General features: G+C 36.5%; 1 protein-coding gene across 2 annotated transcripts in view; it reads right to left on the bottom strand.

The window, feature by feature from the left end:
- PDE1A (phosphodiesterase 1A) overlaps positions 1-13,725 on the bottom strand; it is a 300,886-nt gene that overhangs the window by 82,856 nt on the left and 204,305 nt on the right. For both annotated transcript variants that reach the window (XM_090045293.1, XM_090045294.1), the window contains 4 exons: positions 7,772-7,954; positions 6,689-6,755; positions 5,655-5,771; positions 3,977-4,117 (listed from right to left, as the gene is read on the bottom strand). In XM_090045293.1, the coding sequence (XP_089901419.1) occupies positions 3,977-4,117; positions 5,655-5,771; positions 6,689-6,755; positions 7,772-7,954 (508 nt within the window). The remainder of the gene's footprint in view (positions 1-3,976; positions 4,118-5,654; positions 5,772-6,688; positions 6,756-7,771; positions 7,955-13,725) is intronic.

Below are 13,725 nucleotides of genomic sequence, written 5' to 3'. Positions count from 1 at the left end.
GAAACAACTGTGGTCCTTTATCACGTTGCCGAACAATAAAAACAACAAAATCTTCCAAATGCCTGCCTTTAAATGAGGCACGAATAATGGCTGGAGCAGGAAAGATAGCTTCATCATACCTCTACTTTTCACCACTTCCAGTTGAAAAAACAAATGGTGAAATGATATATGAGGGAGAAAAAAAAGAATTATCCAAACACATCTATTGAGGGGTGGGGTATGTTGTGCACTGACCTCGAGCTTTTGACAAAAAAAAAGGCAGGGGGAAGTCACTATATCATCCATGCAAAATCTTCCTGCATTACACATGAACATGTTTTGGGGAAATAGATACTCTAATCCCTGGCATTACTGAAATTTCCTAAATGTTGTCTTGGGTTATCTGTCCCAGTAATCTCTGTTGGGTTTTCATCACAATTCCAATGGTTTAATGGAATGCTACAGGCTAATAAATTATCTATTGTTTATGCTCCTTGATTTTCTATATCACAGACACCTGGCTGGATTTGTTAGTTCTGACTTCAGATGGGAATTCAGTGCCATTTGAGACATGCCAGGCCAGTGAGAGATTTTATCTGTTATTTGAAATATAATTGTTTGCAGGTTCTCTGTTCATTGAAGAATCTGGATAACTAGGTTCCATTCTGTCTTTAGTCTGGGTGAATTAATGCTAGTCTGAAAAAAAATAATTTCCTGATTTTCACAACTTTATTTCACAAAAATAATTTCCTGATGTTCACAACTTTAAGGATCCGGAAGGGGAAAGGGAAAGGGGGAGGAGGGGTTCCACTCAGTAAATACAGAAGTTGAGGAATGAGAGCTCTGACCATCTAATCTAAACTGTCCAACATAGCAGTTCTCCACGTGTCTAAAGAGGAAGGATACAAATTGTACTTATTCAATATCACAGACTTGACTGGGGGAAGTTTTTAAAAACCTGGGGGAGGTTTTTAAAACCTAATTTTATTCTGTCTTTGCTTTAATCCTTGGCCTAGGGAAATAAAAAGTGAAAGAAATACTCAGTGTTTGTAAGATTTGGAGTTTTCAGTTCCACAAGCTATAGAGAAAATACAGAGAAATGATGAATGACAAGTTTGAACCTATCAGACTACTGGGGGGCACTTGTTACAGAACTACAACAACTGAAATATTCCAGACGTGTCAAAGAGAGTGACAGTGTCAAAAAAGACATTACAAGGGATACGTGTTCTGGAAGCAATTAGCCTCTGAGTAGAGTAGCACATCACTGTCACTGAGCTGATACAAGGCTGCAAGCTAATTAAGCATCAAAACAATAGGAGACAAATATAGGGTTTTTTGCATTGCATTATCAAACTCCAAGGACTGAGGGTTGTTCTATAGCTATTGATACACCGCAGGCCAGTGATATAGTTAGGGTGTTTTTCAAGTACAGACGATCATCAGAGATTCTTTCTTTTGCTTAGCAGTCTGTATCACTTTGAAGACACATTTGGTTAGTTGCTGTCCCACTAAAAGTGATATTTTCCAGGAACCATACAATATAATTCAAATATTTCAACTGGCCTAATTTTACAAAATTGCATTGTTTAGGCTGCACAAATTTTAATGACGTTACCTAGTACAAGAAATACCTTTATGTTTCCAATTTCAAGTGTGAATTATCAACACCAAAATTCAGATGATTTTGATCTGCTCATGTTCAGAGATATGCTCTGTGTTAAATCATTGAATTTTGTAGGCCTGATTCAAATTTCTATTAGGAAAACTTTGGTTTGGGGCTATCTTAGCAAGAACTAGTTAGTTTTTTTCATATATATATAGTAAATAAGCACTCAGACTTCCTCCTAAAATTCTTGATCAAGCAAAATCATACTGGTGGGAATTTTGTTTTAGATGGACAGCAGAATATGAAGCTGCTTAGTAAACACCACTAAGCATAAAAATTCACTATCTTATAAATAAACACCTGAAATGTGATACATTTTGTTGGAAAGGAAATAAGAGATCTTCTGGAACCCTAGGACCCAGTTGTAAAGTGTCTTTGAACTTAATGATAAAAGTCAATGACAAAGGTCTCATAAATTCAGTGGGGAACGATCACGCACCGTTATACAACTTTACTCCAGTGACTGTGTGTGTTCCACAAGGTGTCTATCAGGGCCTAACCCCTAAAGTCAACTTTAAACTTAAAAATAAACACCAATTTTATGGGACCATTTTATATGCTTGTGGCTTAAAAAACATAAATCATCTCTTTATTTTTATCATTTATTTTTTCCTCCTCTTTCTTTGCTTCCCAAAAGATTTCATAGATTTCATAGACATTAGGGCTGGAAGACCTCGGAAGATGATCGAGTCCAGCCCCCTGCCCAAAGGGCAGGAAGTCAGCTGGGGTCATAGGATCCCAGCAAAATAAGATCCAATTTGCTCTTGAAGGTGTTCAGTGTAGGTGCTTGAACCATGTCTGATGGCAGGTTATTCCAGACCTTGGGGGCTTGGACATTAAAGAAATTCTTCCTTATGTCCAGCCTGAAAAGTTCTTGCAATAATTTATAACCATTCAACTTTGTCATCCCTTGGGGTGCTCTGGTGAACAAATGTTCCCCCAGATACTGGTGGTCACCCCGATAAACTTATAGGTGGCCATCAGATCACCCCTGAGCCTGAGCTTTTCCAGGCTAAAGAGCCCCATGGCTCTCAGCCTGTCATTGTAAGGTCTGTTTTCCTGACCTCTGACCACATGCGTGGCTCTTCTCTGGACTCTTTCAAGCTTCTCCACATCCTTTTTGAATTGTGGGGCCTAAAACTGGATGCAGTACTCCACCTGTGGCCACATCAAGGCTGAGTACAAGAGGAGAACGACGCCTTGGGATTTTCTTGAGAAGCATCCACGGATGCAAGCCAGCGTTTTGGTCACTTTACTAGCCACAGCATCACACTGAAGGCTCATGTTCATCTTGTGGTCAATGATGACCCCCAAGTCTCTTTCTTAGTAGTGCTAGATGACTGACAGAGACAAAATATGTCCCCTCAATGGAGTCAGGACTAACATACTGGTAATGCAGAGATTGTTAGCACCTGGATTAGGCAAAACTCAGTATTATAAGCATTTAGAATGAAAATGCTTGCTCATATCAGTTTCGCTCTTCAAAGTGGTGGTACGCTGCAACGGTGCAAAACAACTGTAATTTTTCTGCTGCAAGCCCCATAACCTGCCAAGTGCAGCCCTCCAAATAGGCATGAGTTGGCTGAAGAGGAGGACACAGCAAGCCTAGTGCTTCCAAGGGATGGACTAATTTGGTATACTAACTCACTGGTCAAGTCCTCAGTAGAATTAAGCTGCTCCAATTGTTGAAACCCCAGAGGTAGTGAAGGAAACACCACCTGCCCTTTCATGCAAGTGAATCCCTCCTAGGTCTCTGTGATGCTCTGTTCTCTTTCAGAGGCTGCTGAAGCCAAGGAAATACTAAGATAAGACTCTCAATTCTTTTTGCTTAAAATTTAGCTCAGTAAGAGTCATCTGCTGCATACTGAATATTACAACCAGCTTTATTATGCTGAATCCTAAAACGGAAGGAAGATTAATAGCCCATTTTCTCCAAAAGCATAGTATTTACTTCCAAGTTATACTATTGTTTCCTTAGAAAATAATCCCATCAGATGAGATGTGGGATTTACACACCAAATCCAAATCTAGGTTTGTAGCAGTGTCTGCAGTTCAAACCTATGTGAAGAATTAATCAAACACCAAATCCTGAAATTGAAGTAAATTCTCAGTTGGATCTGTCCCCAAGTTTGGATGTAATAATATGTGTGAGTCTAGTGGAACTATTACAGAGAAAGCCAAAATCTGAAACTGATGTGGGCCCACTTCCACGTAAATCCTCCTTGAAAATTACGTATACCGATCAGGACCAGCAGGTCTGCATAAACGGGTGTTTATAACTATACAGTAGTGAGTTTGAGTGTGGCTGAATTTTGTGTTATTTCTTACCATGATACCAGTATGAAGCATTATGTAATGGACAGTTTGAGTAACATCAGCTGCATGGATCAAATTATGGTAAGGATTTTTGTACTTGCTGTAGCCAACCTCCAGAGCTTCTGCAAATGAAATGAGACTGGGGACAGGGATCTGTGCGAAACAAGAAAAAAAAATCATGGTTCTTTCTCAGTAGCTACAAAGTCATATGTGCAATAAATAAAACACAAGTTAATACACTGCATAACTCTTAGGCTTCAGTTCACAAGTACTAAGGTGATGAAAGATGATGATTAAAGGACTGAAGTGTAGTCCCTTCTCCATTCCAGGATGTGATTTACTCCTTCTGTTCCTCTTAGTGGTATCAACACTTTGCCTCCACTACATGTAAAATGGGACAAGCATACAAGGGAGAATAGGAAATGGGAAGTGGGAAAGGAAGGGAAGAATAGTGGATATGCCCACCATTGATTAATCATATTGAAGGTAGTATGATACACAGGAGTCTACAAGAGGATTGATTTTTATTTCCAGACCTAATGTCAGATGTAATGATGCACATCTAACCCAGGTTAGAGTTACAAACTGACACACACCAAGGGTGTTCTCTGGATATATATATACACACACACACAGGACATATATAAAAATATAAATATCAAGGATATATACACTATATATATAGTGAGTATGTGTGTGTGTGTGTGTGTGTGTGTGTGTAGAGAGAGAGAATATATATGTATACGTCTCTATATATAGATATATAGCTATATAACTATAGCTAGATATAGTACCTTTAGTTTATAGTCTCAAGAAGCAGTGCAAGACCCTTACTCCTCACACTCATTGCTATGAATTACAGATAGAAGCTGGCCTGGTATTTTTTCAATATAGTTAAGTAATGCATTTCCCTAGGGACAATATTCATACTGTTTTGAATGAGAAACTGAAACTGGTTTCCATAATGATAGTGAAATTCTTGTACAGTATGAGAATGATAATAAATAATAAGATATTGTATACTTTGATAGTACATGCCTATGTAATTTGATAGCACACCAAAGTGCTTTACAAATATTATAGAGTCAAATATATAATGGACAAATATTATATGAGCCTTGCATTTCAGGTAATACTGAAATGCAGCTTCCTTTGGAGTCGGATGTGCCAGGTGTTTAACAATATACCATCAAAACTGTTAAGGACAGGAAGTGAAGAATTATATGGCAACACACTTCTATATTATTGAAAAAATGCTTGAGATGATTGTTTCATTTCTGAGTGGGAAGGGAGTAACTCTGGAACCAAAGAACCTTTTACTTCAACCTTAGAATATTGATTCGGCAGTAACTCAGAAAACGGTATAAACTTTAGTCACCTACATATGACTATAACACTTAGCATTTCAGTAGACACTTCTCCTCCAAAAACTGAATAGGCCTGAATCTTCTATGCTTTCAGACTCAGTCAACAATAAGGCAATATTTGTATAGGTAAAGTGACATTTGGTGTAACTTTATTATTATTATTACACTTATATAACAGGATTTCCTGTTTGTAATGTCCCTTAAGTTTTGCTATGCTGTACTTCATTTGTACAATGAAATATAATTTCAAATATATCCTGATTTTTCATTGCTTGGACTTGTCATTCTTAATTTATTTTTGAGTTTTATTTGAAGCTTCTGACCTTGAAACGGCTCATAAGGTCATATCGAGTAAACAGCTCATACATCATAAATTTCAGACTGTGCTCTCCACTCGCTTCATTTAGGGCAAACACATCAAATGACCATTTATCAACTTCCTGTAGATGGAGAAAAAAGAAAAAAGAAAAGAAGACTTTCACATGCCTGCAAAGGTTCCCAAATAATCAGTGGAAATATTTAAAGCAATATATAATTCCCCATAGTCAAAGGTTTCATTTATTGTTACTTATGTTAATGACTCTTCTAATATTGAATATGAATATAATTAAGAAAATTATTAGGATCATTACATGGTGATCCTATCTGTTATTGTTTTGTACAATTATACTCGAAGGCTCTAATCTTTCAGTTAGGCTGAATTTACTAATATAAATGGACTAATATAAACTGACTGGGTTTACTAATATGACTTGTCTAGAAAATTCAGTGGGCTACCTGGAAACACAGGAATCCTTTCCATAGGCTACATAAATAATAATAGAAAACACGATAAACACAATAGCAACATTTGACTATTAGGGGAACAGATTATGCACAACTTTTTTGCCACTTTCAGTGATATTTTGTATTTTTGCATTTTCACAAATGCTGGGAATTGTTATTTGAGTGAAGTGCAATGATGCCTAAAAAATATCCACAACAAATACTCTGTACTATAAATCACTGTCCCTTGAGCTGTTGCTTCTGTTATCCATTCCAGGGTAACATTTCTTTTTTATTTCCCAAAAAAGGAAAAACATACTATTCTCTGAGATACTGATTTGTATTACCAGGGGAAGCTGATAGAAATATTTTTCTATTTCATTGTTATATTGCTCTAACAACATTTAAATTAAATCACAATAGCTAAACAGAAAAAATAGTAAATGGCATTATATGCTATTTGTGAACGTTTAAATATGGCTTTTCTTGCTTATGTGTGTATTCATTCCTATGGTTCCATGTAGTAAACACCCTAATCCCTAAGCACAAAGGCATACATGTTCAAATTATACAGTAATTAAACTTGTTTCACCTTAAATGTTACTATCACATCTGCTGGGTAAGCCAAACCAACCATGTTAGAGGTCCTTCGATACATCCTAAAAGAGTAAATCAAATATTTAGCAATATTCACCATGCTAACTTTAAAAACACATTATTAGATCCCTTTTATTTTCCAACTCCTTTTTTCAAAATTTCTGAGATTTAGTGAATGAAGGGCCTGGTCCCAAAGATTATTTCAATTAATGGGAACCTTTCAAATAATTTCATGAGCATGGAAGAAGACCCTATAATTCCATGTTATTTTCTGGTCTAGTAATACATTGCTAGGACAATTAACATTGCTTTTTTATGCAATTGTTGTAGCTATCAGTTTTGGCTTAATGTGACGTAATATAATATTGCTACAAGTATTACAACAAAAGATTCCTTTGTTTACTTCCTAATTAAATATGTGAAACCTATAGGTAGGGTATGTGAGTATTCTTAGCTTGTGTAAGAAAATGCAATTTAGTTTGTTTCAATATGAGCATCTACTACAACTAATTTAATTGATCCAGTGCTACTGCTTTCATTGTGGAGTCTTTGGAATATCTTACTGTACATGGGTTCAAATCACAATGTTTGGGTTTAGAACTACTTCTCAAAGCTTAAGAGAATTGGCATCTAGGGATTTATTCTGATTTCTAAAAAGAGCATTGTAGGCTAGATGTACACAGCACATTGCTACACTGTCCAAAAGTACTTAACATAGCTCCCAGTGAGGTAGCTGGATTACTGAAAGAAGTGTAGGCACACAACACTGAGACTCCTCTTGGGCTAACTGAAATTGAAACAGGGTGTATTAGTCTGTGTAGTGCACCACACTCACGCAACTGTCCTGCTTCTAGTACCAGAATGAGCTTGTTCAAAGTTAGCTTGGGAATCTCTGTAAAGTGCTGTAGCTTGCAGATATGCCCCAGAAGAACAGACCAGGCTGAAGTTCAAATACAAATCTGAACTTCTGCAAAGATTTATACCAGGCTTAAATCTAAGGTTGTATCCCCTGTTGCATTCTCTTCAACTCACATACTGCCACTGTGTTACATTCACTATTTGTTATCACAATGTTCACCTTTCCACAAAAATCCCAGCTTGTACAGCATGCACGATGCTTCGGAATTTTGGCTTTTCTTCAGGTCTCCTCTTCATCATCCCCATTTTCCTCGTGAAGGTAGAAGCCAGCCAGTCCCGTACTTCCAGTGGGACTGAATCTGACTGGATGTCAGAGAGTTCATCTTCCGTATCCAAAAGCCTCCTTCAAAAACCAACAAAACAGGAATAACTGAGGAAGAGGCAAACTAAAGCAAAAAAACAGCTGCCAAAACACAGCTTTAGCAGTTCTGCCACAGACCTGACAATTACGCTTCACAAAGTAATAGATGCTTAGGTGCATATTTTGTCATAAACACACATTTTGAACGTGGCATTCTGTGTTTCTATGTACACATCTGTAAAATAGGGATACTAATACCCAGACTGTGACAACTAGATAAAGTTTAAAAAGAATTGTGGAAATCTTGGTTTGATGCCTTGATTTCATTTCTTCTTCATTCCTTCTGTACAAGGGATTTCAGCACAAACTATGTTGAAGCAGCATTAAAAGAGGCTCAGGGCTGCCTTTTACCCAGATTGGAGGACTGATTACATGTCTTTCTACCACATACCTCACAGATATAAACCCATTCTCTCTGACTCTGTGTGTTAATAGGGCATTTGATTTTACTCTTGAAAGGGAATTAAGAAATAAGAAACTGATTACAATAATAGCAAGTAGTAAATGTAAAGATTTTAAATTGTTTCGAGTGAACTTCAAGATTAGGGTGAGGGACCGTTTGGCAAAAAGGGGAAAGGATATAATCCCAATCTTCGGCCAACAGTTAGAGCATGAATTAAGGCTGTCTTTACAAATTATATTTTTCTCTGGTCCCTTCTACAATTAACTTGTGGAGGTAGTGGGGCTGTTCTGCCTGCAATGGATGTTAATAGAAGTTACTTTAGGAAGAAAGAACACAGGAAGAGAAAAACAGTGAATAAGAGAAAGCGCTTTCTGTTTTGTTCTGTTTAGTTTCTCTCTGACTGCTTCATGCTATCTTCCAAGAATGCTCCTGAGACCCAATCTTTCTTATGACAAGTACCTGAATGGTACTGAACATGACAGACTGTTTAAATGGTTCTTATTCCTGCTTATATAACCAGGAAAGAAAGTGCTGTAATATAGCTATTGTCCTGTAGATCTAATCCTGAACCTATATAAATTGGCATCGTTCTTTTGTCCAGGATACCAGAGTGTAGTGCATTATCTCAATTAGGGCCTTGTGGCATCTTACACTGTGGGTTGCACAGTGCAGATTGGTGTTAGTGCTAGCTCATGTTTAGAGCAGTTACTCTTTCGGCCAGGAGGGACGTGGAAGACTGAAATGTAAGAATCCCCTCCCCTGCATCCGGTCTTCCCCCTGCCCCCTGAGCCTCATTGTTGTAAAAATATTATGAGCTTGTAAAATAGCACAACTTATAATAATAAAAATATCAAACTGTATCATAGACAACTAAAATGCATTAAATATCAAGATAACAGAATGAGATAAATACCAATTGAAGAGAAATATGCAGCAACAGAAGTATTAATATAGTACTTACAGCACTGTAGTAGAAATTTTTCTTTTGACCCTATGAGCATCAGTTTTTGATTTTGCTGAGCTGCTGTTTGTTTTGACACCAGTCTTGTCTTTTTTATGCTGGGTCATTTTGCATCTGATTTGTCCCCTACCTACTTTAGTAAATCCCTACATTAAGTACATTAAGTTGCACTGCCCTCTTCCTAAGTGCGTGTCATTCTTACTATTACTACTGTTGCTCTGAACATAGGGATAGCAACAGTGCAAGCCTTAGAGCAGATACATTATGATGTCACTCTGATGCAATCCCTGGATATTGTAATGTAATCACCATCTATAAAAACTCTAAACTACAATAGTTAACCGTGCCTATTGGAAAGCACCTTTGAAAATCCAGAAGTTTCACACATTTTTACTTGAATGCCCTGTATTCCCAATATGATATAAATCTAATAAAACTTCCATTTTCCTTACAACTTAAAAATTAGAAAATAAACACTAAGGTTGTTGATTTTTCCACTGGAAATTACTCCTGCCCAGATGTCTGTTTATCAATGCTATTGTTGGCAGTGGAATAGTTGGAAAGATTTGTCACTCATATTACCTTCCTCTTTCCGCTCCGCCTGCAAATTTTACAGTTATATTTTTTTTACATACTGGCTTTTTCCAAATGAAGAAAATATACCAGACTAACTATGATTGTAACAGGTGCAGCAGAATTAAAGAGAGGCATGATTTAATTGCAAGTGTTAGACCCAAAATAAGGATGGTTCAGTGATTAGGGCACTTGCCTACCGTTAGATAACGGCTGAAATTCCTCCTCTGTCCTAGATTGTGTGTTGCTGGGCAAGTCACATGAATTCTATGCTGAGTTTATCATCTGTAAAGTGAAGATATTCGTACTTGCCTACATCACATGGCTCTGAGACTCAGAATTAACATTCATATATTGCAAACACAATGAAAGTGGGCAATGTCACACTTAGCTATTACAGCAAATGGGGCCTACATAAGTACTCAAACTGTGTTCAGTACAGGATTCAGCAATTGTAAAACACTAACAGGAAGAAAGAGGATGCTAGGCAGTCTGATCTCCTTGTAGAATGTAAGCCTTGTTTCTGAAGTGACAAAACTCAATTTGTCCTCATCTGCACTGGCTTGTAAACTGTGCTTATCATCAGTTAAATTGTCCCTATAACTAATCCATCTCATGCTACTCAGGTGGAGCCTCATTACCTGAGACAAGATTAAGAACAGTACCTTCATACAGACACGCAAGATAATGCGCATTGTGGGTCTGAAAAGCATTTCAACTCGGCTTGAAGAAGTATCCATTAGAAAAACAATATCTAATCCATACACTATTATTAGATACAATAGTGTATACTGTCAAAGAAAATATCAACAAGAGGGGAACAATGAAGAACAGAACGATAAAAAAAATCTAATCTGGAGATGAAACCTTCCAGGTTTGCTCACTGCAGGCAGGATGCAAAGTTTTTAAATGTTGCTGAAAGCACTTTAATTGAATAGGCCTAGGCAGCTAACATTTTATTCTCCCTCAAAACCAACCTTTTTTAAAAATGCAGAAAACCTGCTAACATACCATTAAAATTATTTATTGCAAAATAAGTCAGATTCTCATGGCATTCTCATGCAATTCTTTTGCATTGCACACACATAATAGTATTAAATATTTGCCTATTATATAATGTATGTAGATGTATTAACATTTTTAATTTAATTCTATTTATTCTATTAATGCTGATTGATTGAAGTGGGAATCTTGTATAAGATTCTGTGTAGATCATGACCAAGGTCTTTAAATTTATTGGAAAAGGAAAACCATTTATTATTAGGCAGTCAGAATAACTAACAGCTTATCTAGTTGTCATAGTAAAACGATTTTTACCAAGTACCGTTCTTCACATTTAAATAGTCAGTAGTCATTTCTTCTCCGTTAGGAATATATCAAATGTACCATGAAAGAGATGTAAGAAAATGAATCCAAATTTAAACCACTTAGAATTATCTACTGGTAGGGAGGAGGGGGGGGGAAATGGCAATCGCTCATGGGACCTGCACAGATCTTGTAAGTTAGAATCAATAAATATATAGTTTCTGGCTTTTAAAGAATACAGGGTGTGTCTGTATGTCTGTCAATGCGCTACAGTGACATAGCATCCATGAGCAAAAACCGTGACACCGCCACTATGTTGCCGTAGCAATGCACTCCGTCAGTGTAGCGCATTGCTACAGTGATGTAATGGCTAAAAATAACCATGCCCCGCTGCCACGGTGCAGTATGGGCAGTATTAAAGGAAGGAAGTATTAAATGATGGCGCAGTAATAACAGCACTGTAGGAGTATGCGTAGAGTGGAGCAAATTAGTTTTTTGTAGAACTTCCTCAGCTGATTAAGCTGGTCATCAATTCCTAGAAACTATTTATAAAAGAAAGGGGCTTTTTATATACAGAATGCAGAACCCATGAGAAGGCAATGTCATTAGTCTCAATGATCAATTCACATTTTTAACAATAATCTATGACCTTTTGTGAATGGTACTTGCCCAATACTTATCTCACTAAATTACCTAAGACAGATGTACTTAGTTCCTGTGGGACCCAATGTAATGTCCATTAAAATGACTGAATCACTCTTTTACCTTCCACTGAAGCTGGATCAAATAGTACAATGGTTGATATACATCTTTCATAGATACTTACTTAAGTAACAGATTTATAAATTTATTAGGGAGGAATTCACCTCCAGAGTTATCAAGGAGCATTCTCAGAAGAGCTGTCCTCACGTTATTGGTTGAGAGGCATAAGGTTTCACAGGCAACAACCACTTTATCAGATTCTACAAATGGACTATAAGAAAGAAAAGATTTATGTAGAAGGGGGAAGGATGGGAGAGGGGATGCAGCTAACAAGAGTCAGTCACTGTGATGGCAGGACAGTAGTGGCATATGAAATGTGTAATTCTGTATATTGTTGCGCAAGAAATTAGTGAAAAAGGGTGCTTGTCTGATGTATGCTCTTTCTTTGTATTACTTTTCTGTTCAAAAGTGTAGATCTGTTTGACCAACAAATCTGTTCTGTTTTGGAGAGTTGGATTTGACATCTCATCCAAACCCATCTTTGAGAGAAACACAGACCTTGCTAACTTTCTTGAACTGGTGAAATCCTCAATTGGCTGTGAAAGTCAGACTGATCAGAATGTGCAGTGTCATAATAATGAAAACAGCCCCTACGGGAGCCAAAATATGACCCAAAGTTTCTAAGAATGCTGAAAAATATGTTTTTTTCCTGTAAAATAAATGGCATATACATAATGTAGGATTACATAAAATGGTACAAAGACTTTACTTGCCAGCTGTTGGGAAAAAAATGAAGTAATGCACTCATGACTGTCTGAGTAATGTGCATATGTAATCACATCTCAAACTCTCATTTCTCTTTATTTCCTGATCTGAAAAATAATGGATGATTGGGATATTTTTCATAATTTATAGTTTAAAATGGTGGTGCTGAGTGCATTCGATTACAAAAAAAGGACTGCATATTCAGAATCTAAGGTATTTGTCACTATGGTGGTTTCAAAGAACAACATTATTGCTTTTAATTTCTTCAGGATTATACTTATTAATCATTTTAGACAGAACTTCTTAGAAGGAAAAATCTTGAAAATTATTTACTATATTGCTGAATTATTCATCATTGTTTCCAGGCTTCTAAAGCAAATAGTGATGTCATATTTGATAACAACACTGAGCAATAATCAGTTATTTTAGCTTCAAAAAATATTAGTAACTTTCATAAAAAGAACTCAAACACTCAAAGCAATTACTAGTTGGACACAAAATGTATCCTCTACTGAATCATAGCCTCTTCTGAAGTAAATGGCTTTAAGAGGCTGCAACCTCTAAAAGTCCACTACACAACAATTCAAAATAAGGTTACATATTTATCAATTTGACATTTCTTCTTGCATCATTAGGCTGACCGAGGTCATTATGCAAGATCTGTTAAAGTAACAGTCCAAAATACTAGTATTGCCAAAGCATTCTTGACTTTCTAGACAGTGAACTTGACTCAGCAGACAATGAACTTCAGCTTTTCAATTACTGACACTTACACTTCCTTTTAAAAGAAAAATATTTTGCAAAATTTTTTAATAATCCAAAAAATTATTAGAGCTCTTAAAAAAAGACATACAAAGAAAGATTAGAAGAACTAGAATCATTTACCTGGAGAAGAAATAACTAAAAGGGGATTTGATTACAGCCTTAAAATAGAAAAGGATCTTTATAAAAAGAATAGTCATTTAATCTTAATCTGTGTCCACAGGGGACCGGACAAAGTGTCATGGGCTTAAACTGCAAGAAGGAAAATTTAAGTTGGATATT

This window comes from Crocodylus siamensis, chromosome 4 (genome assembly GCF_052110815.1).
Source record: "Crocodylus siamensis isolate JL-2025a chromosome 4, ASM5211081v1, whole genome shotgun sequence".
Taxonomy (NCBI): domain Eukaryota; kingdom Metazoa; phylum Chordata; order Crocodylia; family Crocodylidae; genus Crocodylus; species Crocodylus siamensis.
The sequence above is the reverse complement of the archived record's forward strand: the minus strand, read 5'-3'. Positions and strand labels throughout refer to the sequence as shown.